Source organism: Kwoniella newhampshirensis, chromosome 9 (genome assembly GCF_039105145.1).
Source record: "Kwoniella newhampshirensis strain CBS 13917 chromosome 9, whole genome shotgun sequence".
In the NCBI taxonomy this organism is placed as follows: Eukaryota; Fungi; Basidiomycota; class Tremellomycetes; order Tremellales; family Cryptococcaceae; genus Kwoniella; species Kwoniella newhampshirensis.
The window spans coordinates 1,218,421-1,242,084 of NC_089963.1; the positions used below are offsets into that span (position 1 = coordinate 1,218,421).

At 51.4% G+C, this 23,664-nt stretch overlaps 7 protein-coding genes across 7 annotated transcripts; 1 reads left to right on the top strand and 6 right to left on the bottom strand.

Annotated features, from left to right (window-relative positions):
- Positions 1-73: 73 nt before the first annotated feature.
- Positions 74-2,066, bottom strand: IAR55_005151 (uncharacterized protein; the record flags this gene model as incomplete). Its single annotated transcript, XM_066948244.1, has 11 exons — positions 74-110; positions 178-299; positions 365-427; positions 493-533; positions 603-716; positions 787-854; positions 930-986; positions 1,054-1,131; positions 1,232-1,369; positions 1,517-1,647; positions 1,827-2,066. The coding sequence occupies 11 exons, from the start codon at positions 2,064-2,066 to the stop codon at positions 74-76; spliced, it is 1,089 nt and encodes a 362-aa protein (XP_066801703.1).
- Positions 2,067-2,495: 429 nt separating this feature from the next.
- Positions 2,496-5,163, bottom strand: IAR55_005152 (uncharacterized protein; the record flags this gene model as incomplete). The annotated part of the gene is made up of 16 exons (XM_066948245.1): positions 2,496-2,577; positions 2,642-2,678; positions 2,732-2,842; positions 2,893-2,918; positions 2,975-3,086; positions 3,144-3,202; positions 3,251-3,306; positions 3,354-3,461; positions 3,521-3,849; positions 3,902-3,969; positions 4,021-4,113; positions 4,165-4,236; positions 4,365-4,532; positions 4,881-4,902; positions 4,965-4,982; positions 5,130-5,163. The coding sequence occupies 16 exons, from the start codon at positions 5,161-5,163 to the stop codon at positions 2,496-2,498; spliced, it is 1,395 nt and encodes a 464-aa protein (XP_066801704.1).
- Positions 5,164-6,271: 1,108 nt separating this feature from the next.
- Positions 6,272-8,205, bottom strand: IAR55_005153 (uncharacterized protein; the record flags this gene model as incomplete). The annotated part of the gene is made up of 6 exons (XM_066948246.1): positions 6,272-6,383; positions 6,477-6,657; positions 6,863-7,141; positions 7,356-7,538; positions 7,776-7,880; positions 8,010-8,205. 6 exons carry the CDS (start codon positions 8,203-8,205, stop codon positions 6,272-6,274), a joined length of 1,056 nt encoding a protein of 351 aa, XP_066801705.1.
- Positions 8,206-8,733: 528 nt separating this feature from the next.
- On the bottom strand, positions 8,734-12,558 carry IAR55_005154 (ATP-dependent protease La; the record flags this gene model as incomplete). Its single annotated transcript, XM_066948247.1, has 14 exons — positions 8,734-8,935; positions 9,021-9,080; positions 9,141-9,283; positions 9,335-9,409; positions 9,466-9,607; positions 9,677-9,885; positions 9,950-10,205; positions 10,288-10,372; positions 10,428-10,519; positions 10,581-10,682; positions 10,736-11,002; positions 11,061-11,818; positions 11,906-11,976; positions 12,324-12,558. 14 exons carry the CDS (start codon positions 12,556-12,558, stop codon positions 8,734-8,736), a joined length of 2,697 nt encoding a protein of 898 aa, XP_066801706.1.
- A 513-nt stretch (positions 12,559-13,071) lies between these two features.
- On the bottom strand, positions 13,072-16,642 carry IAR55_005155 (uncharacterized protein; the record flags this gene model as incomplete). The annotated part of the gene is made up of 10 exons (XM_066948248.1): positions 13,072-14,032; positions 14,087-14,175; positions 14,230-14,681; positions 14,732-14,824; positions 14,876-15,005; positions 15,055-15,129; positions 15,192-15,513; positions 15,569-15,703; positions 15,923-16,015; positions 16,089-16,642. 10 exons carry the CDS (start codon positions 16,640-16,642, stop codon positions 13,072-13,074), a joined length of 2,904 nt encoding a protein of 967 aa, XP_066801707.1.
- Positions 16,643-17,083: 441 nt separating this feature from the next.
- Positions 17,084-20,020, bottom strand: IAR55_005156 (uroporphyrinogen-III C-methyltransferase; the record flags this gene model as incomplete). The annotated part of the gene is made up of 4 exons (XM_066948249.1): positions 17,084-19,043; positions 19,373-19,517; positions 19,577-19,640; positions 19,988-20,020. The coding sequence occupies 4 exons, from the start codon at positions 20,018-20,020 to the stop codon at positions 17,084-17,086; spliced, it is 2,202 nt and encodes a 733-aa protein (XP_066801708.1).
- A 564-nt stretch (positions 20,021-20,584) lies between these two features.
- IAR55_005157 (uncharacterized protein) lies at positions 20,585-23,175 on the top strand (the record flags this gene model as incomplete). Its single annotated transcript, XM_066948250.1, has 6 exons — positions 20,585-20,971; positions 21,035-21,158; positions 21,210-21,409; positions 21,472-21,668; positions 21,727-23,014; positions 23,077-23,175. 6 exons carry the CDS (start codon positions 20,585-20,587, stop codon positions 23,173-23,175), a joined length of 2,295 nt encoding a protein of 764 aa, XP_066801709.1.
- Between the last annotated feature and the right edge of the window lie 489 nt (positions 23,176-23,664).

Below are 23,664 nucleotides of genomic sequence, written 5' to 3' on the forward strand. Positions count from 1 at the left end.
AATCTGCCTGTAAATGAGTCGAGCGAGATGCAAAGGCGAGTTGGTCGAATGCGATCCGAGACATTTCAGCCTCCTATGAGTTCGACATGAGTGCAATCAAGCCTAGCTCTCTGTTTGGGTCAAATATCAGCTTGTTTCTACCCCTTCGAAGTCACAATCAGTCATCATGAAACCCACCTCCGTACTTGATGTCCGACCAACATCTCGCCATACTCTTCTTGCGGTCCGAAACGTGTCTCAGCTTCTTTGCGTAATGATGGGATCGGTTTGAGTAGGACGTCAGGTGTGAGATGCCAGAACTGACCGAGCCGGATCGTCTGTCAGTGTATGATACTTGTCTTGTGTTTTCGATCCGTATGCTCACGAATGTAGATGAGATTCGGATGAGAGGCCGATCGGGGAATTCTACCTTCCTTTTCTCGATGGTCTGTCGTATCGTGTTGTGTCATTGGCCTTTGCTCCCCTTGCGAGAGCTTTCTGTAGCAGACTCACATCGAGAGTGGCCTGAGTGCACACGACCTCGTGATACCCAGCTGTAAGTACATTTCATCAGCTCGACGTAGACGCAACCGTCTTGTAATCTAATCTTCCCGTCGACATACCCTTGATCAGACCCCCGGTCAACCATTCTATTTGCTTGCCAGCTTGCACAAGTAGACATCCAGGTGGTATCCGAACCTGTATTTTCTTCCCAGAATTCCGAGCCCAGATGTGCACTGTGTTCAAGAGCCGACAATCAGTCGTAGCCTCAACAGACTCCCGATCGTTTCGCTAGAGCTGACTCACGACCGGGATACCGTGATTGTCCATGAATAGTCAGGAAGTTCAGATCAGTGTGGAACCCAGCATATATCCTGTAACACGACAATCAGTCTTCGTGTGGGAATTGCATTCCGCAGACCACGACGAAAGGACCTGGTCTTACGCACGTGTTAAGCTTTCCGTATTTCGTGAGATCGGTAGCAGTCGGTGCAAGGAGATGTGATCTTTGTCCAGATCGCCCATATTAGCCAAGTGGTCCCAACGAGAACATACGGAGAAGCTACAGCTCACCCATATCGACCCGCATTTGTAAAAGTGTTCTCGTCCAGTCCCAGACCCAGCGCCAACATCCGCGTGACGCCCTCGACGCTGGTTCAAGACGCGCAAGATAAGTGACACTCACAGCTTATGTGAACGGAAAAGAGATACGATCGTTACATCGCTTCGAAAGATATCGACACCCACTCACGCTTGCTTCATGAACCCTCCCCATTCGTTCACCCTCTCTTCCCATGTATCTTGAAACTTCTTCGGCGTCACATTCGGTGCTTCCAGGACTGGGAAATGGGATTTATAGGTTGGAGCTTCCGACATGCGATGGAAGAATCTGTCGAAAATGGGAAGTATCAGCGTGTGAACGAGAGTTCTCCCTCCCCGTCTTCTCAGATCTTGCTTCACCGTCCACCATGAATTCACCCGAGAAACGCGGGTTCACAGGAGGAGGGGATGAGACTCATTATCGTGCCAGACTCACCGACACTTCGGATCTGCGCCATGACCATTAAGATCTACGGGCCGTTCGTCGATGTCTAAAAGATCGATGATGGCTCTACAGTCTTCATCTGAAGCGCATTTTGGTTTCTCCGTGTTCTCCAGTGTAACTCCCTGGACAGTGAGGTGAAACAGTGAGTGTCAGCATCCTGCTCCGAGTCATCCATTTCTTCAACGGCGTCATTTTCCTGCTCTGCTCTGCTCTGCTCTGCTTTGGTCGGGACAAAACAGAGGACAATATCATCGGATCTTCCCTCCCTTCAGAAGCTAGAAAGCTTCCAAATCACACTCACAACTTGATACCCGACCTCCGGCCTCTCATCGACCTTCAACACCTCATCTTCCTGCTCGAAATAATCCTCGAACAGATCCAAGAACCTATCATTCGCTATTTTTGGAGCTCTCGAATCGCGCACGATCAACGCTCCTGTCGTGATAAGACTCTCAGCAGCTGCTGAGGCTTGTGCTCGTCCTTCGTCAGAGGCTGGGTCGCGTAAGAACTCGTCCAGTGATACAACCGTTATCCCTGACATGGCAGTCGATCGTGATATGTATGAGGATACGGTCCGTGAAGCGGAATGGCAGTTGCAACATCAAGGTGAAAGTGGATGAACCATGAGCGCGAATTTATTGTTTTGGATTTTACTGTTTCCTTATCTACCTCACGCGCCTCGCAAATAATCACCAATCACAGCAATCGCAATGGTTCCAATTCATGCCAAATCTATCTCCAAAAGAAAGGTAATCAGATCAACGTAGGTTGAAGGGGCATGGAGCATAGTGCAGGAGGGTAAAGGGCGAAAAGCTCAAGGATATGGTATGGATGCTTGTGGGTCGGTTCTATGTAGAGTGAAGCATATATCGAACGGAAGGAAATAACCAAAATGGAATAATGCACAAGATCGTGGCAGAAGATATCAATGGGTGACCTCGCACCGCTATCCCACCACCAAGAGACATGTCTAGACTCGGTCGCCGGAACCAATGGTGACGACCTTGAAACCGATGTCGGTGAGCTTCTTTCGGTCAATGATGAGTCGACCGCTACAAGAAAAGGTCAGTTGAGATCACGACATCTGATATTCTGTGTGTTGAAAAATTGACTCACTCAAAGACGAAGGCGGGTCGGGGACAGTTGGCGTAAACTGAAACAAAGGGCGTCAATTGAGTGACTCGACCGTCCAACGAAGTCACTCACTCTTCTCCCAGTCAAGAGTCTTGAACTCGTCCCATTCGGTACAGATGACAATAGCCTCGGCACCCTTACAAGCCTCCTCGACCGTCTTGTTGATGGTGATGTGGGGCTTGACTATCAGCAGGTCAGTCGAGGTCTGCGTTCAGACCAGGCATCGAACTTACTGGGCTCAGCGGGAATGTCTCCGTAGCTGAATCCACAGTCAGCACCTTGATCTACACATCCTTTGATACCAATGTTACTCACTCAGTCAAGTCGAGCCAGATTTGGGATTCGGTGACTTGAGGGTCGTAGATAGACACACGAGCCTTCTCAGACAGGAAGTGGTTGGCAATGCTGATGGAAGGGGACTCTCGAGCTGGCATCAAGGTCAGCTTGTGTGCGTCCGCAGCGTCTGCCAGACTTGATAACTCACTGTCACCGGTGTCCTTCTTGAAGGCCCAACCCAAGATAGCGATCTTCTTGCCGGTAATGCTGCAAAGCAGTCAGCATAAGCCGTTACTCACCAAGTAGTGCACTCACGTATTGAAGAGGGTGTCAACAACCTTTTCGGCGAATCGGCTCTTCTGGTACTCGTTCTACAGGATGTCAGCAATCACCGCATCTCCCGAAGGTAAGCACATACCATCTCAACAACAGCACGCCAGTACTTGGCAACCTCGGGAAGGTGAAGAGACTCTGAAAGGTAGACCAAGTTGAGGATATCCTTCTGGAAACAGGAACCACCGAAACCCTATTATAACCGAGATTCATCAGTCGACGACACGAGCAAGAACCGCGGAGAAAACTCACAACAGAGGCCTTGAGGAACTTGGAACCCATTCGGGTGTCCTTACCAACGGCGAAAGCGACCTCGTCAATGTTGGCACCGGTAGCCTCACAAATAGCGGAAAGAGCATTGACGGACGAGATTCGCTGGGCCAACATGGCGTTGGCAGCGAGCTTGGAAAGCTCGGAGGACCAAAGACCGACGGTGAGGATTCGGTCTCGGGGGACCCAGTTGGCGTACACGTTGGAGAGTGCTCGACAAGCGTCCAGACCCTGCTCGGTCTGAAGAGAACCGATGAGTACTCTGTCGGGAGCGAACAAGTCGGCGATGGCGGTACCCTCGGCAAGGAATTCTGTGGAATATCAGCGAGGTCCTGCTGCCGCGAGATCTACTATTCTACTCACCAGGGTTAGAGAGAATGTCAAAGTGGCATCCGGGCTTGGAGTTGGCCTCAAGGATGGTACGCATAGACCTGTGGAAGGTCAGACGAGGAAAAAGACTTTAGCAAAGACCTGTCACTCACTCGGCGGTCCTGCAGGGGACAGTGGACTTCTCAACGACGATCTTAGAAGAGGTGGCGACCTCAGCGATCCGTCGAGTGGCGAGTTGGAGGAACCTGCAAGACAGATCAGCTAGATCTTGTTTTCGAAGACCGGAATTCACTTACTTCAAGTCAGCAGCGAAACCAGCTCCGACACCAGACTTCTTGGTGGGGGTGTTGACAGAGACAAAGATGAGGCTGTAGTAGATTCAAGTATCAGCGTGTGATTGGACATCCCCAACTGAATAACATCGCGTGCGGGACCTCTCACAAGGCACAAGGGGGACGCGACGAAACCCCGGATTCAACGATAGATGGCCACTCACTCAGCCTCGGCGATACCCTTGTCAACATCGGTGCTGAAGAAGAGGTTCTTTCCCCTGGCGGACTTGACGACCTCGTCAAGCCCGGGCTCGTAAATGGGGAGCTCGTCAGAGTTCCAAGCGTCGATACGGGCTTGGTTGAGGTCGACAATGGTAACCTGGATGTTGGGGCTGGGTATGGCAGTCAGCGGTGGATCCGTGCGGAACGTGTCTCGGGACATGACGTGAGGAACAAGGGTATGGGAGCCAGTCCCCAAAGAGAATGCGGTATGATGCGCAACAAGAGGATGTGTTGTGAGGGTATGAGAGAGACAGAGAAAGAGGTGGATAAGCAGAATGTGGACGTAAACAGGATCGAGGTGTAGGTTGATCGATGGTGTAGACGCGACGAAAGCGTGTCTGATAGCCGTCACAACGTTTACTCACCACTTCAAGGCGCTGTGATAGTCAAGAGAAGGAGTGAGGACACGTCAGTGAGGGTTTATCTTGACAGCTACGAGCCGATGATAACAAGCGTACATGACAGCACAAGTGGGACCACCTGTGAGACGATCTCGTCAGCGCGTGCGTCGATCAGGAGACAGCAAGACGGGAGGAACTCACCGACATAACCAGCACCGACTGCGAAGTGGCAAGAGGGATAGATTCAGTCAGCTATCGATCTTTCATCTCAATCATGGCTGTGAGGAATGCAATGCCTGGTCGAGATATAAAGATAAAGGGGTGCGACACGTCGTTGGAACAACCGACACGAGAGGATATACTCACTACAACAGATCTTCTTGACTTCGATAGGAGCCATCTTGCAAGGTATGCAGGTCTATTTTCTAGATGGGAATGAGATGGGACAGTTTGAGAGGAGAAGAAGAAAAGATTAGTGGATATGGGGATGCTGATGAAGGGTTGAGAAGGACGTGTGTGAGTGAATGTGAGGTGTGGTGGTGGTGGTGGAATGATACCCGTCTCACTCAGGGTCTCCTCACCCGTAACAAGAGCTCTGCTGTAGGGACGTCCAATCTGTTTCTTTTTCGACGCGCCTCGTGGCAGCTGTCTTTTTTTGGTTTAGCTGTTTTCTCAGGGATCTACCACGCTATTCCCGATCGGATCATCCCGCAGCTTCCCTCAAACTCACATCCGGAATGAGTAACCCAGAGAGAGAGAGAGTATGGCCTGGAACGGGTAGTCGGTTCTTACAACGTGCTTGCTTGAGCTTATAACAGAGGCAAGTCAAAACAGTCTATCCTATCGCTCGTCGCCTCGTCCTCAAACGCTCCTCTCGAAGGTGACATGCTTATTCTAGATGCACACACACACACACACACACACACACACACACACACACACACACACACACACACACACACACACACACACACACACACACACACACACATGTTCCGAGACTTTCCTTCGCGCAGGCAGCTGTGCAGCGAAATGGGGACGGACGTGTATGAGCGATGAAAAGCGTTCGATCCAACAGCCTGCACGGAACGGTCGCAAACGGTTCAGGCCAGACAAAGGAATGATCACCTTTCGTGGCGAATCGACACGGACAATGCATATGCTCTCATTACTCGCTTCAGCCCACTCGGTCCCATTCTGTACGCTTCGAAATGACAGTTATCTCTCACGCCGCAAAAGGTACCGCCAGAGACACTCTTACAAATCGGTACCTAATCAATGATGATGCCGTGGTTGTACAGGATTGCTACCCGCCACAACGCAAGGGGAAGATAACGGTGGTTGTGGCACTCTGCCGCGATTGGCTACAAAGGTCCGTACCATGTTATCACAAGTTGATCGTACATGACACTGTACGAGTACAAAGGATAACTGTCTGGTATGCTACACCATACTCGTCTCATCCCCCAACGCTACCATGATCTCTGGATCTGTTTCAGCTCATCCAGCTAATGACTGTTGAACAACGCTGCAAGCTCCTTGCTCTGCAACGCCCATCCTTTGAAATCCCACTGTTCTGGACATACTTTCCTACTAGCTTCAATATCTCGTTCAAAGTACCTACCATGTGCAAAAATCAGCCCCAAAGGACACACCTCAGACCGTGTATGCGTGACGATCCGCATCCATAATGAGATTGAACAATCGACTCACCCCGCTACGGAAGCGTTATAGTTCTTCCATAACGCGTCGCCCAGGTTCTTCTTGTGCTTCTCTGAATGGAAAGCGTCGTGCGACAAACCCAGGGGTCTGACCTTCTTTCCGGTCTGCTCGGAGAGTATCTCGGCCATCTCCAGAGGAGTCATGTATTCTGCGCAGACCTGCATGTCTTTACCTGAGTGCTTGAAGTCGGGTTAGCACTGTACTCCCTGTACGTTTTCCAGTACGACACAGAGGCCGCTTATGGCTTGTGAAAGGGATTTTCCGGTCAATACTTTCACTTGCTGCTCATATCTGATAGAGCAATCGTGCCAGAATCTCCTACAAACGCTATTCGCCACCATACAGCCGCTCCATCTGAACACACAACCTTCACTCACCTCTCCAATGCTTGTGGTCCAAGAACGCCTTCTTCACCCACAAACCCAGTTGTTCAACGGCAAATCCTGCCACTTTGGTATCATCCGGTATAGGTAGACCCAAGATCCATTCCTCTCCTGTGGTAGAGCTGGGATCCGGGTTGAGCTGGTGGAATTTGATCAAGTCGGAGAAATAGGTGCAGGTGTAGATGTTGGTCCAATGGAGATGGTGATGCAGACCGTGGGGTCGGTCGGGGTGCTCGGCGTGGCCTTCGTAAGTCTCTTTGAGGTATTTGACGGCTATGGCGGGCCAAGGTATTGGAGGTCAGCATGTCGTGACAAGCGTGTGGTCGGTGTGTGGTCGATTACACTCCGTCCGAGGTGATCACAATAACCCCTGACTGTTGAATGAGTACAGGCTCAAGAAAAGCGCTCATGCACTTCGTTGAGACCACGCACAGTCCATCACAGAGCATAGATCGACCTCAGAGACACGTCAAAGCGGCCTACTCACTCTGAGCTTTCGACTCGAAATGGGGCACCTTTCTCTCCTCCTCTTCATACCCATCCAACGCTGAAAAGACGACATGCCCCACTCCCGCAGCCTTGCAAGCGTCGATGACCGCTTTGATCTGTCGGACCTCGACCTCTTGCGCATTGACAGAATCTTGGCCGTTGGCAAAGTACGTGGAGAAGACTGTATTACGTGAAACAACGATCAGCGTCAGATACCAGTGTTATGAAGGACGACATGGGATCGTTCGTGACTTGATAGTTAAGATTGATAGGAAAGCAGCATTCAGTACCGTGGCACTGAGTACTGTATGATAACCGCGGGCAGAGGGGGCTGGATGCCGGGATTATAGGGTGTTGCACGAGATCCAACCAGAATATGGAAGACAAGTCGACAGGGACGAGAAGAGAAGTCACTCACAATCAGCATTCACAAAAGCCCCATCCATCCCTTGCAGAAATTGCTTATAGCTTTCCGGATCATCCAGATCTCCTCTGACCATATTCACACCCCTAGCACTCAAAGCTGGATACACAGCGGAAAAGACCGCGATCAGTCAGCGGGACTCTTCTTTTGGTCGAACTCAAGATAGGTCTCGGTCCTGGTCAAGAAGCAGTATCGCAATCGTCCTTCTGTATCGTCAAGCCCCCTCACCTTTCGCTGCTTTCCCATCCACATTCCTCGTCACCCCCATCACCTCGAACCCCCCATCCTCGACCAATTTCTCACATACGCTCCGACCCTGATCACCCGTCGCTGTGAACACTATGATCTTGATCGGGTCGGGGGCCGTGCTCGCTGCTACGGTATTGGGGTTGAGGGGACCCAGTAGACGGTCGATCTTCTGCATGATACGCTTCGGTTGGGTTGGTCGGGTATTGTTGCGGGGAATGAAGATTGAAGGGACTGGATGAGCGGCGATTCTGCTGATAGAGTCGGCTGTTTGGTGGGCTATTTTACCAACGACGATTGTGGAGATCTTTTGCGAAGATTTCAAGACAAGGCGGAGGGGTGTTCTTGCAGTAAGGTCTTAGCAGTTCGTATCGAGGCTGAGAACACAGATGATATGAGTAGGACACACAGTAAGATGATGACCTCGGGGACAGCGGAAAGACTCTGCTATATATCAAGTTACGCATGTCAGTACAAGTCACAGTGTCCAACAATCGTACCCCGCATTCGTCATCCATCCATTCTCTTTGATTACTAAGTAGTGCCTGATCGGATGCATAAAAAAACCGACTTGCAACCTTATCATCCAGATCCCATACTGTACTGCTCGTATCAATAACAACGACTCACATGCATATGAACACCCTACAATACCAGATCCCAGTACGACTGACATACATGTGAAGTACACACCGCTGCCCCGAAACTACAAACGCGCATCGACTCTCGCTCCCGCTGGTACTGATACTCCTGCTCCCGAACCACTCTTACCCGCCCAGATCTCCTTTCCCCAAACCTCCTCTATGGCATCTTCAATACTGGCCACGAACACGAACTGTATATCCTTCTTCACCTGTTGAGGAACATCCGATTCAACTTCCTTTCTGTTTCCCGCGGGCATGATGATCCTGATAGACGGTAAATGTGCTGTTTAGCGGAGAGCAGAAACGACTGAAAGGTACCCGCTCAGACCAGATCTGCAGGAAAACTCACCTTGTGATTCCAGACCGATGAGCACCAAGAGTCTTCTCTTTCACACCGCCTATCCTTAATCTATCTACGTCGTCAGCTTGTGCCTTGTCATTTCATAATGTTAAAATTGAGGCAGCTCACACTTTGCCCCTCAACGACATCTCTCCGGTCACAGCCAGTGTATGCGGCACAGGTGTACCCGTCAGCAGGCTAATGAAGGCTAGAACCGTTCCAATACCGGCACTCGGGCCGTCCTTCTTGACCGCTCCTTCGGGTGTATGGTACTGGGCTCTGTCAGCTCTGCTCCCCTGGCTGGAGACTAGCAGAGAGCTCACATGAATGTCATAGCCTTTCAGCGGATCTTGAGTTGTGGTCAAAGTGATACCCAAGCTCAAAGATCGAGACTTGACCTGTTCGTCCGGGGTCAGCATGCTATGCGCAGTCGAGAAGGGCAATTCGCACTGACCCAGGTCAAGCATAACTCGATACTCTCTCGGAACACCTCTCCCAAACGCCCTGTGATGACCAGTCTGCCGTTCCCACCGGGAATCAAGAGCGTTTCCAGGACGAGGACTGATCCATTGCCGGATCCATCGTATGTCAGCCCGCTGTGTGAAGAAAACAAATCGTCAACTCGATTCCAAGTACTACTGTGGACAGTGATGTGAGTCACTCACTTGACCATACCCGGCCGAAGTTCCCCGTCTTTCGCCTCCGGTAAGAACCTCGAGGCCCCAAGTATTGTCTCGACGTCCCCTTCTCCAATGTGAGTTTCGAAACTTGGTCCCTCTTGCTTGGCGGCACCCCGCTCTCTCCAGGCTGTATACTCAACCGCTTTCGTTCTGCACAGTTTGCCTAATTCGCGCTCGAGTGAACGAACGCCTGACTGTTCACACACATCATTTCAGCGATTTGACCTTTCACAACCGAATATCATCATCAACACTCACCTCCCAGGTATACTCCGTAATGACCTTTTCCAGCACCTTGTCCTCTACTTTGACCAAATCCTGGTTTAATCCACTCTCCTTGATCTGTTTGGGCAACAAAAATTTCCGAGCGATGGCTAATTTCTCCGGCGTGATGTATCCCGAGCACTCTATAATCTCACAACGGTCTCGCAAGGGCCATGACATGGTATCGAGCGAGTTTGCAGTGGCAATGAACAGCACCTGGGAAAGGTCGATGGGTACGTCACCTAGATAGCTGCATTTATTTCTCAGCTTAATCGACAAGGCAAAAGAACCGTACACCACAGAAGGGATGGGACTGCTGACAAACGACTTACTGATCATGGAAGTTCCAATTCTGAGCAGGATCCAATGCCTCGAGCAGTGCAGCGGAAGGATCACCATGGAAGTTCGATGTACCGACTGTGATGATAATCTGTCAGATGATTCTTGGTCTGCGAGATGATGATTGGCTCGCCTTTGTCGAGCTCATCAAGAAGGATGAGTGGATTCGACACTCTCACTTTCCTCATTGCTTGCACAAGCAGACCAGGTAAAGCGCCAACGTAGCTGAATAAGAACATCAGCTTTGGCTACTGTCGTATGAAAAGCTGGCGCAAAGTCGACTGACGTCCTTCGATGACCTCGAATCTCGGCTTCATCCCTTACTCCACCGAGAGAGATCCGGTGGAACTTTCGACCCAAAGAGTTAGCCAGAGACCTTGCGATGGAGCTGCAAGACCATCAATCAGCTGCATTGTCGAGTTTTACAATTGACTAGCTCACGTCTTTCCCACACCCGGTGGACCAACGAGCAGAAGGATAGGTCCCTTATCCCTATACACGTCATCTGGTGGGTCGTCCTCCTGATCATGCGCCTGCGGAGCTTCGGAGCCTTCGTTCAGTTTTTGTCTGTCTGACGCTGGGACAAGCTCAAGCAGATTGTCCGCTACTTCCCCGTCGAGTTGCTGGACATTCATATCTCCGTTGGGAGCAGGGATAGTAAAAGCTTTTTTCTTTTCTTGTTCCTCTTGAAACAATTGCTTTTTCAACCTGTTTTGAGGATGAGCTGTCCATTTTATCTAAGGGGCGATATATTCGAGCAGCGCACCTGTACACCGCGAGATACTCCACCACTCTCCTTTTGACCTTGTCCAAACCCTCGTGTTCCTCATCCAACATCTTCCTCGCTTGATCCAGGTTGATGTCCATCCCCTTCTCCCCGACTCTCTTCCACGGTAAGGCCAAGATCCACTCGACGTAGGTCTTCGAGACGCCATATTCTGCAGATTGCGGTGGGATCTTGTTCAGTCGAGCGAGCTCGCGGGTGAGAGCTAGCTGAGCTGGATGTGTCAGTTCAGGTTGACGAGACTGAAAGAGTTTGTGGATTGAGTGTAAGTCTTCTGGTATGTTAGGCATAGAGTCTGGCTTGGGATTCGCTTGAGAACCAGGTCGAGGACGTCCGACTGCCGACAAGGTGGAGGCAGGAGCCTTGATGAGTCGCCTGTCTCTCGAAAGAGGTGTATCGGCAGGAGGAGGAATACCTCGACTGATCATCATTCCCACGAGTAGCTCTTTCACCATCTGACATCGTTCTTCTACATCTGGGTTCCCCAACAACTCAACCCTCTGTTCCCAAGTCACACCGAGAATGGTGACAAGTAGATCTGCTAATAGAGACAGCGGCACCGTCGACAGTCTAGAATGTATCTGTGTGGGGAGCAGCCGTAGTGCAAACGGGAGGAGGTCGGTAGGTGGCTGAGGTGATGGTAGCGGGGGTAGAGGGATCGAATAAGCTGAGGTGTGGAGAGGTATGTTGGGCAGGATGGACAGGACTGGCGGTAGCGACCGAGGCAGCCGTATGCGGGTCTGAGATATAAGGTATTACGGATAGAATCAACGATCGCTATACTTCGCGCTGCTCGTAGCAGGGGTGTGCGGAGATGTAAGACTCACCAGTCCCTCGACAACAAGTAGATAGCCATCAACCTCGTCCTTGCTCCTTTCGATGCCTTTGATCCTGGCGGCTGGATGAGCAAGTCAGCATATCCACTAAGAACAGTTTGACCTCGGTAGCGTCCCTTTGAGACTAAGGGGAGAGAGAGGAAGTCCTTGCCAAGAAGGGGTAGCCATAGCTATGCCACACCGGCAAAAGTAAGGAAAGACATCGAGAGACAGATATCTGGACGACCATGACCCAGCCGATTCCAAGTACAGGCACAACGACGGAATGGGAGACTCGTGTGAGAAAAGTCCGGCGGAGTTGAAAGCTGCCAGGATGAAATGACACAGACTCCGCGCTTAGGGACGACCGAAGGAAACGTTGGAACGACCAAGGGGCCAGACAGAAATCCACACAACATGTGTCACTCACCACAACCCCATCTCCCCACCCTCCTCTCAATCTCCACGACGGGAACCACACCCACCACCCTCCCCTCTCCTCCCTGTCCAGACCTCTCCTTGCCGGCGTTCTGCGCAACGCTCTCCAGCACCTGCGCCAATTGGGTAGAGGTGAGTGAGATCGTGGCTCTGAGATGAGGGTAGAGAACTTGGGGTGGTGGAAGGGGAATGAGAGGTAAGGAGGAAGGTAAGAGGGGTGTTGTCATCTTGCTCGATATACTACAGAGTCACGACGTGCTCCTATCCTCTAGATGTATTCTCTGGCCTCGTCGCACGGATTGTTCCTAACTCAATACGTGCTGCTTAAGAGGTCGATATCGAGGAAGAGACTCTGTTGAGGTGAGAAGATATTCGGATATGGAGGCAAACTAGCGAGATACACAAATACAAGTTGGAGGATATCGGGGAAATCGACAACACGCAAAGATCGATGATATCGATGAATGACAATGATCACCTCCGGTTAATCATCCTTAGCCGAGCAATGGCCTCATCCGACTCTTTCGCCACCAGTGCCCCACCTGTTTGACCATGGCATGGTGTATTCACAGTGCATTCTCGTCACGCAGGTACCATCGTCGTGGTACAAATACATAGATACTATACACAGTATGTCGCTTCTTCCTAGACTCGTTCGACTCCAAATATGAATTGGCTACACTGTCCAACAACTTCTTGGCTCTCCCTAACGTTCCCAGTCCTTGGTCTTTTATACGTAATCACTCCTTGCCCTCGCTCTTTCTAGCTGCGCCTGGCTTCTCCGCCGAGTTCTCGCTTGGTGCTGGCGTCGAGGCGAGAGGAGTAGGAACAGACTTGAACTTCGGCGTCCTCTTCGCTTGGACAGGTTGCGGACTTAAGATGCCTGGACCGCCCGCTCCGACCGGTACCGAAGTGATCACCGCAGCAGGAGCGCTGCCGACCGAGCCTTGTGCTGCACTGATTCCGATAGGCGGAGTGGGTTGTCGTGATGGAGCCGCACTGCTAGATCTCCCTGCCGAAACCGTCCTCATCGCTGCCCCAGGAGGAGAAGCGGACACAGGGGCACCTGAGGCACCTCCCATTCTCCTCCGACCTCGTTCCATCATCAATGCTTCGCTCAGCAAGTTGGCATTGGAAGGAGGAGCGACATTCGGGGTAGTGGCAAGACCACTTGACAGAAGCCTGGCAGGTACAGCCGACACCGGTGCACCTTTGACAGGTACTGGCACCGTCGTGCTTGGAGCCGAAGGTGTCACATCGAAGTTGGTGCGACCGTTGATCTTGACCTCTGATTGAGTTCTCGATGGTGGCTTGCTTTCGTCCAAAGCGGACGTGATGTCCATCTCGGATGGCGAGGCAGTTCGTTTGACGTCTCCGCCCATGCCAACTGCAGCGTTCTTTCCTTCAGGAGTGGCAGTGACAATGACCTTGGGTTCCTCCACCGTCCTTGCTCGACCAGGTTGAGAAATGGGTCTTTTACCCAGAGTGAACTTGGGTATAGGCAACTTCGGAATAACACGCCTTGGCGCGGATGTGGGGACAGCAGGTCGATCGATATCCGCATCATTGGTAGGAGGCAAAGGGGTTCCGGAGGCAACTGCGAGTTCCTGTCGTGCCAACGCAGCCTTTCTTGCTGCGAGCATAGCTTCGCGGGGAACAAACGCAGATGCTTCGGATCGTGGGACACCATGCTCATCATATCTACACATTTCGATCAGTATTGTGCTGTGTTTCTCCCCACTCCAAAACACTCACTCATCGTAGATTTCTTCGCCGATCAGTTCTTCGAGCACATCCTCGAGGGTGATGATACCAAGCGGTGCGCCTTCCAGACCATCGAAGAACTACGAGCTGTTAGCTCTACCCACAAACCGAGTAGTCCCTGCTAATGAACTCACTTTCTCCACTGCATCGGCCGGCATTTGCGCATCAGCAGGTACAGTCTGTTCCAGTTGCGTCAACTTTGCCGCCTGCACTATACCCGTCTTCTTCTTCTTCTGCTCGGCTTCTTGTTTTGCTGTCTCCTTGACCTCGTCGGCAGCTGTAGAAGGACCGGTCGCAGAGCTTGGGCTGACAGCAGTAGTAGTGGAAGCAGATGTCGACCTCTTACTCATCTTCTTTCTCTTCTTCTTCTCACCCTTTTCGGCTCGTTCCACATCCGTTTCGCTGTCTGATGAGCTGTTGTCGGAATCGGAGCTAGACCTATGTCCGCCGTGGGAGATCTCCGCGACTTTCCTCATGAATCGTTGTCGAAGACCACCTGCAGCCGCCGTCATGACCGACTCCGCGTCTTCAGGATCATTCTCAACTCGACGGTTTCGACGTGAGACAATAGCCATATGTGAACGGCCTAAGCAGATTGTCAGCTGCGCGATCGCTATTCAATTCGATCAGACACACCTTCTTGGAAAACGTTGAGCATGCCCGTCAATTTTTCGTCCCAGGGCACTGTAGGAATTGCGTTGATCGGAATTGACGCAAGCGGAGTCGCGTCTACAAGAGTGTCAGCGCGCTTGCATTTTGCCCTTAATCGGCCACACCTACCCTCTGGATCTAGCAGCACACAGCTCTTGACGAGAAGACTTCCCATGACCTTCTTAACCATCTTCGTCTTGTTGGTACCGAGGGTAGGCGAAGAGAGATTGATATCGGGCACCTCGACCATTTGATACACCTGAGCATGGGTTAGAAGCAGCTCAAAGGAGAACTCTACAAGTACCCACAGGGATACGCGAGTGCCCAGACCTGACAACATGACCTAGGGTCTCGTAATCCAGTTTCGCCTCAATAGGAAGCATCTGCCAACACCAGAAGATGAGCATTTTAAATTATACCCTATCTAATCTGTTTTTCGACTCACAAATACTTGATCGATGGGGGTCATAGCCTCTTTGACTGTCTTTTGAGCGAGATCCAGGGCTCCTTGCGCCATCTGGACTGTATCAAGATCGAGATCACCCCCAGCCTCCGCTCCCGCCGCATGCATCTTGATGAGTTCTCGGAGCTCGCTTCGACGATAGATAATACCGTGATGGGCACCGAGGATATACTCGAGCAATTTCGCAACGGGCCAGGCGACTGGGAAAGCGACCCACATCATAACGCGGACGGGCCACGCCATTCGAGCACCGATCAGGAGACCGTATCGAGAGCACACCGACTGTGGGATAATTTCGGCAAATCTGAAAATATAAAAATCAGTGGGGTTTCCTGTGGTCCACAGGAGAGACCGCTCACACGACAACCATGGCTGTACTTGCTACTACAGCCTGGATACCACCGCCAATCACACCGTCCATGACTACAGGCAGAGCCTCATTGACGATCATATTACCCAAAATCAAGGTTGTCAGAAGGAGATGAGAGTCCTTTCTGCGTGGCGCAAGATCGCAACGGTCAGCCGCGATCCTCTGGGCATACGGGAGTAAGAAAAGGTGAGGGGGGTGCGAATGAAGGAGATGAACGATAGGCGCGACCGGGTCCTGGAAAGGTAAGAAGAAGACGCATGACATTCGAGAGTACCGACCGAACCAGTCGGAATAGCACATCGAAGGCAACAGTAAAGTGAGGATCATGAAAGTGTGGACTCACCTGACTGGCAGAATCTGACGAGCATATTCTTGCTGTTTAGGTGTACCTGAGATAGAGAGGACCTGAAGCTGAGTAGGATCGACTGAGAAGTATCTGCGGGAGAGACACGACGGTGATTCAGCCTCACGATCGTTGATATATTATGATACGCTTCTGAGATACTCACCCAAGTGTCAATCCTGCAAACATTCCACTAAGAGCGACCAGTACAGGAATCATGCAAGCTTCGACAATCCCAGTATGATCCAGTTCCCTCTTGTACATGCTCCCTCCAGACATCGAGTAGGGATTGGGTTGATTGCCCGTAAATGTGGTAAGGGTTGATCCAACATAGTTGAAAGCTGAAGCTAAGAGGGATAGGATGGGGGTACGATGGGTTCTGGTATTCTCAACAGCGGGATAGGAAGTGTATGGGTCTTCGATCGGCTTGGCAGTTGCGAGTGGGAGGAGGCATGCGATGAGGAATATTGCGGGTAAGAGACTGGTGGTGAAGTGGCGAGTGCGGATTCTCCGCGCGATCGAAACATGTCTGTCATTTTTGTTCTTCTTGCTGGTATTTCTGTACCCTTCGTCGTGGGGGCTGATCAAGAGGGTGGCAGAGTGTTGCTCGACCTCGTTGGCCGATTGATTCAGTTCATGAGCGGTGATGTTGATGTTAGAACGACTTGACGGTCGTATACCTTCCGGAAGCGGTGGCTCGCTACTACTTTCTTCGATCATCCGGTGTATAAAAGTGATTCTTCCTGCGATTATCGAATCGACGTCGGGTACGATGGCACAATGTTTGAAGTGTAGTATATGAATGCGAAGAGGTTCGATCCTCGAGTGTCGGAGTGAGATAAAGTGAGAGAGAAGAACAAAGGGTGGTAGCGAGTGATCAGTAGATAGTAAATCGCTGCACCATATGGGTTCATAAACACGCCAAGATGATCGAATTTCTATTAACGGTTCTGTCTGAGTGCACTATCTATGCCACCCATTTAGGTGATGACCGGTGACGTAGAGAGGCCTCATGCGGTGTAACTGGCTTGGTCATAGATCACCGGAGTGTACCAATCTGATAAGAACAGGAGGATGACGACGATGCTATGGGATACGACCAATGCTATAGATGTGCTATAAATGGACCCGAACTGCGAAGACGGCAATGATTATGCTTGTCTACCCATTCAAAATATCCTTCCACTCCTCTGACAAGCCTTCTCGGATCTTATATCCCTCCTCGCCGAGCCACTCTCTTACGATCTGCGCCTCATCGTCCACTCCTCTATCCAGTACATCGACCCTGCCAGTGCCCTCCAAACAAAGGGCGGCCCAACCAACCACCATCATCCCAGGTGGTCTCTCCTCGACTTTCCGCAAAGCTTCTTCGATCCCGCCTAAAGTCGAAAGTATCACCCTTTGATCAGGTGAACTCGCTCTTTCTACGATCCCGATTGGCAGATGTTTAGGATACGCCGCTCCGTCTCGCCCTGCTGCCTCCGACTCGGTCAAAACCTGAATGATCTGATTGATCCTTGCCACGCCCATGAGCATGACGAGAGTTCGACTCTTGACATAACCAGGTAGTTGAACCGACTTTCCCTGTCTCCCTACTCCGGTACACATCACAAGACTCTCAGCTACCCCACGTTGAGTAACCGGTATGCCCATCATCAGTGGCGCTGCAAGAGCCGACGAGATACCCGGGATGACGACAGATTCGAACCCATGGTCTCTGAAATAAAGCACCTCCTCACCGCCTCGACCATAAACGAAGGGGTCTCCTTGCTTGAGTCGCACAACGATTTCTCCCCTCTTCGCACCTTCTAGTGCTAGTTCCATCATCTCATTTTGTGCCCCTTCGGCATTGCCGGGAAACTTCTTCGCGATGTGAAGTTTTGTTGTGGACGGAATGAGAGCGAGGATCTCGGACGGTACGAGTTTGTCAGAAAGGATGAGAGTGGAAGTCTTCAGGGCGTGATGAGCCGCCACTGTGAGAAGTCCAGGGTGACCAGGTCCAGATCCGATAAGGAGTATGCGACCTTTGCCTTTACCCTTGCCCTCATGATGGGGAAGCGGTCCAGATCCAGACCACAATTCCAGTGCCGAATCCATATCCTCGTCCTTCAATCGAGCCAGGTGTTCAAAGCTGTAGTACTCTGACATCTGGTGCACCCATCGCATCCTTCTTAGCTGCTGTTCCTCATCGCTGAAATGAATCTCGAACTTGTCCACAGATGTCCGACGTGAGATCGAAGGCGTACCGATCTGAGGCACAGGGGTGTTGAGAGGGCCACCGTCCTCCTCCGACAGCTTGAGGGCCTTCGCCTTCGCACGAGCCCGAAGTCGCCCGACATTGTCAACCGCAGCACCAACATTGTCGGGCAGTCTGGATACAATGTCACGCTTGATCCTGCCGCTAAGTCGACATCCTTGTCCGTTCGTCGATACAGCGACCTGTAGATTACTGGGCTCTCCGTTGTTGCCGATGAAGCGATGGACAGAGGGGAAAGTGTAAGTCGAAAGGGCAGGGTGGTCAGACACGTTGATGGGAACTCGGAGCAAAGAGCATGCCTTGAAGATAGTTTGAGCAGATGAGACCGATCGTCGAGTAGAAGCTCCAAGAAGCGTGTCTGCGACACAGACAAGAGCAATATCTCGATCTGCCAGAGCCTTCTTCCAAGCTTGGGTTCCGTCCGTGTGAAGCTGAGTGTAGGTGATCCTGCCTTGTTCCTCGAGGAGTTGAGTCTCTTGGGCAACCTTGCTAAGGGGCAATTGAGAAGTGACGATTACATTTGCACCAGCCTCGAAGAAAGTCGATGCTCGACTGGCTGCAAGGCGATTGGATCCAACAACAAGAACGGACAAACCACGAGGATGGAAGGTGAGTGGAAGAGCAGCGCTACTCTGTGCAGTAGGCAGGTCACCGCTAAGGACATCGTCAGAGATCCCTTCGATCAGATCTTGCGTGGCGGCTCCTTCTTGTATCGTAATTTCCGGGCCATCAGGCTTGCCAGTTGAGTTGCGATCGGTCGCTTGTTCGAGGTATGCGATTTGATTGACAGTATCCCGTATCAGGGCGTTGGCGATGAATCGTCCGAGCACAACACATACAAAGATTGGCATGAGAGTTCTGGCACTAAATAGAGGACGGTCAGCTATGCTCAACTCTGTGAAGACGTGACAATAGGCAGACTGATCCTCACCACTAGAGGGGTCAAAGTCAAGTTTAGGCACGAGTGATCAGTTTGTTGGTTTATCGATCAATAATGCAGTACTTTATGAACGTACGGTGGGCAACACCGAGGCGATTGCGGACAACGGCTGATCGTTTCTCTCCGCGGGCCAGCTGACAGTGAGGTCTAATCGAATCATCAGCATCCTTTCTGAGTTCGCTCGTGCATTTTGCAAGCCTCGTCGAAGAAGCGCTCACCCTTCAGAAGATACGAGATCATTCGGGAGACTGACAGCAAAGCCCCCGCGAATCCCACCACCGGGGCATGACCGTGATTTCTGCGCTGAGGATTTCTGACCTCCGACGGAATACGAGTGGATGCGTGTCGGAGGAACAGATATTCGGCCGTGAGTAGCAGTTCGACGACAACGGAGACAGCTACAAGCGACAGCCGATCAGCTGTGCGCATTCAGAGGCAGACGAAGAATCAGACCTACTATTGGCATCCAAGAAACCGCTGTGCGATCCGGAAGCCGGAAGGTCGGGCAAAACATGCTCGACCTGAGTTAGATGTCATCAGCTGAAGATTTCTGCCTAGCGATACTGGGCAGAATAAGACCTGCCTTATTACGGGAGACAAAAGCGCTGTTCAGGTTTGAGGATCAGCCTAGCTTCTTGGCATCCAAGCGCCGACTACGCGATCTCACGACTCACTTGCCAACAGTCGAGATCCACGACAATCTACCGTCCGTACTTCTTGAAAGAGATCCCCGTCTGCAAGCTGCCTCTGTTACAGCACACATTCAGCACAGACCGTCCTCGCAGCGGCACATCGCCCGACATAATCAGAAGGAAAACGGCGCACCCCATATTGCGATGAGAGATGTGAAGCACAAAACGTAAGACACCCAGAGAGCAGGTCTCTTTTCATCCAGTCGCATGTCGAGAAATGCAGCAGGGCAAGACCGACCAGAACCAGGATTGATTTGGGCCGGGCAGTGAGCGACTGACAAGGAGAGAGGGAGAGGTGAGGTACGAGGAGTCGAGAGGTTACCAAGAGGAGGGTGGCAACAGATACATCTTACATGTATACCTGATCATCCGTTCCGACTTTTTTCTTCTCTTTCCACCTATGACCGTGTTCGTATTTCTTTCCTGATCACGACATGGGGACTCCACATCACTCAATCGTTGTAAACAGAGAATATTCCGAATTACGGGTCCCAGACCTGATCAGGAGAAGGGGTATTAGAAAAAGATTATTGTTCCCATTACAATATTTTGGGCGGTCATTAGATCGAGAAAGCTAATCCACATCTCCACGTGGCTCTTCCGACTCGCGACGCCACTGTTTTTACTTTTCCAGGTCAACGTTGGCTGGTCACATTGGATCAAACATCGACCAACATTACCGATCGTTCCTCATCAATAACATCCCGCTGAATTGTTATACCATTCTCATCCTCTTTCACTTCTTCAGTCCACACTGCAGTTTCTGTGACACGATGCCGCGCCCCCAAGGACATCGGAAATCGCGGTCTACTTCTGCGTTAGCGTTCCTCGCTTCCCAAGGTGATCGAAGCGACAGCAATGACGACAACAGAAACAACAACGTTCCATCACTCGCCTCCAGTGGTCCATTCCATCCGTCTTCCAGTCCGGCGATACCGCCGACATCGATCCGACCTCCGTTGTTGTCACGCTCTGGAAGAGATCAGGAGAGATCCAAATGCAGACATCGTTCTCAACTCCCAAGCGTTGCAGAGTCATCTTCATCTGCGTCTCTTAGTGTGCTACCGGGTTTGACAAGATCACACGAAGGTCATGCAAAGCGGAGTAAATTCGTCTCTCGAGAAGTCAGCTCGGAGATGTTGGAAGAGTGGCTCAGCGACGTAAGCTTCGGTGTTTCAGACCTGGCAATTGCTTGAGACACGGAATTGACCATGCCTTTATAGGTTCGATCATTGCGGAGTTCGACAAGAAGGCGGGTGGCTGCCTTAAAAGGCCTAGAACAATTCCTCGTTGAGGGTTGCGTGGCTCAGGATATGGATATGATAAAGAAAGTCGTCTCACTCCAAGGTGAGTCTATTCATGCTGCCACCGCTTGATTATAGCTGAGATCATGTACAGTTCATCATGCCCTGCTTTCATTACTCACACGACATACACAAACACTTTCTCAATTTGCGCTCCAGACAGCAATGCCTGAGGGTGATGAACGAACTACAATGACAACGATCGAGTTAACGATTCTGGTGAAGATACTGCAGGGTCTGTGTTTGCTCAGTAGAGGCTGTAAGCGTGCAGTCAGCGAAGGTTGGGCATTGGAGGTCAGTGCTTCCGTTTCTTTCACCGCATCTGGCGATCACCTGACACACATGGTGACATGTAGATGTTCATCGATATGCTCCTACTGCTTCGAGCACAACAAGCACAGGGAGATGAGAAAGCGATAGCGTACAACATCATGGAGCTCCTCTTCTGTGTCCTGGTCGACTCACCCGAGACCGCGAGGCGATTCGAGAAGCTCAGTGGATTGGAAGCGATAGTTAGAGTTCTGAAAGGTACTGGCGTGACGAAAGACGTTCGGTGAGTCACTGATCAACACCAAAAAGAGTGCCTGAGCTGATGCGATCTCTGCTTGCAGCATGAAGTGCATCGAATTTCTGTACTTTTACCTTCTGCCCGAGCAAACGGATCAGCCACGCGTTGTGTCCTCCGCTTCCTCCTCTAGCTCATCGACATCCTCCGTTGATTCACCACTGTATCCGCCTTCCCCGCTGTCTTCTTCGCCAGGTTCAAACAGTAGTGTGAGGTTGCAGTATGATAAGACACTGCCAGCAGCTGCACACAAGGAACACCTTTCGGACGTTGACATGCCCTTCGTTCCGATGACACCCCGAAAACCTCCTCAACCTGCTCTTGGCTATCTGACTCCATCGACTCACAAATTATCCGTGGGAGCGTCTGCCAGCTCGACCTCAAAGCTTCCCACTGTGCCTGCTTCGCCCAGAGTGATGCCAAGTTCATCGTCCAGGGGACTCGCAGCGATGTTGGATGAAATGGACCGATCTGGATCAGTGACAGGAGAGGAAATGCCCACATCAGGGAGGAAAGGTAGCGATGTTGGAGAAAGGGTCGGCATAGGCCTTGGTCGGGGACTACCAAAAGTAGGCGGAATGACACGTACTCATTTCGTTCAGCGGCGTGTGTCACCTACAAACACTCCGGCGGCCTCACCGTCTTTCGTCGATCCGTTTTGTTCAGCAAAAAGCTCGGAACGTTCGCACTCTGGCTCGTCAGGCTCCTCAACCGTTGTACCGTCTTCGCGGAGCATATCCAGATCGAGCACGCAGCCTTCTTTGGCAATTCTGCAGAGCGGTCCATACCTCCCCAACAACAGCACCGTCCGACGACTCAGCGTGCGCCGAGTCAGCAAGAGTCCATTAGTACAGTCCACTGTACCAGCGAATGGTGCAACCCCTGAAAAGGTTCAGGCTATGGCGAGTGACGCCTCGTCATCTTCGGCTGCGATCGCCTCAGCTCCGAGAACACCTAAGATCCGCCATTCTCGAACGCAATCTCATCTTTCCGCCTTACCGCCTCCGCCACCTGTACCTCCTGTACCCGATATCGTTTCCATGCTTCCTCCGGCCGAGAAGAGTTTTAAAACTCCTTCAAGACCTCACCGAGCGTTCCCTTCAGAGCTCACAAAAGGCCTTCCACCTAGCGCTTCCTCACCTTCGCTCAGCACAGCGGCGGGTGGCGGTATACCAACACCCTTGGGGGCAAGTAAGAGGATATCCTCGGATAAACGTATGGTATCGATGAGCTATATGAAAGATAAGGAGAAGGAATTAGGTTCTCTAGTCCCAGCCAAGGGCAAGGTGCCAGCGAGAAAGGTCGTCAAGAGTGTAGAGGAGAAGAAAGAGATGGTGAGTGTGCTTTGGAATCGTTCAGAACAAAGATGACGAGTGCTGATGGTACGACGATGCAGCTCGGTATGTGGCTGGGCAACGTCGAACAGCTCGTCCAGGGCGTTGAAAAAGTTAGTCTCTGGGGAAGTATTGGGAATGCGGGGAGGGGCAAGAAATGAACACTCGCGCACAATAGGTGTGACAGCGCGACGGGTGCAGTGATTGATAAAAGTCCTGTCACGCGGTCCCCTTCCACGAATATGAAGTTGAAAGGCCGATCGTGTAGCCAGCGCTAGATATGCATAGTCTTTCAGTCACACTGCAATCCATTAGTGATCGGGGAACAGCTGTGATAGGTATCAGTACTGGATGTATCGTTCGACCTCGCCTCTTGAGTCATCGCTCGATCTCTGCCTGAAACCTGTGCTACTGATCAGCTTGACCTTGATAGTTCCCTCGCCCACAGGATGCGATACGATCCCAAAAGCAATACTGAGTGTAGTCCCACGCTAAGATCGCTGTGCTCACATCACGTACTTGATGTGCGTCATCGTGTGTTGGCTACCAAACTGATTTGTCCTGATCTATGGACGACATGAGGGAAAGCACTACAACTTCACATACATGCATAAGGCGATGGCTGAGGTATGCGGCAGGAATGTTGTAAA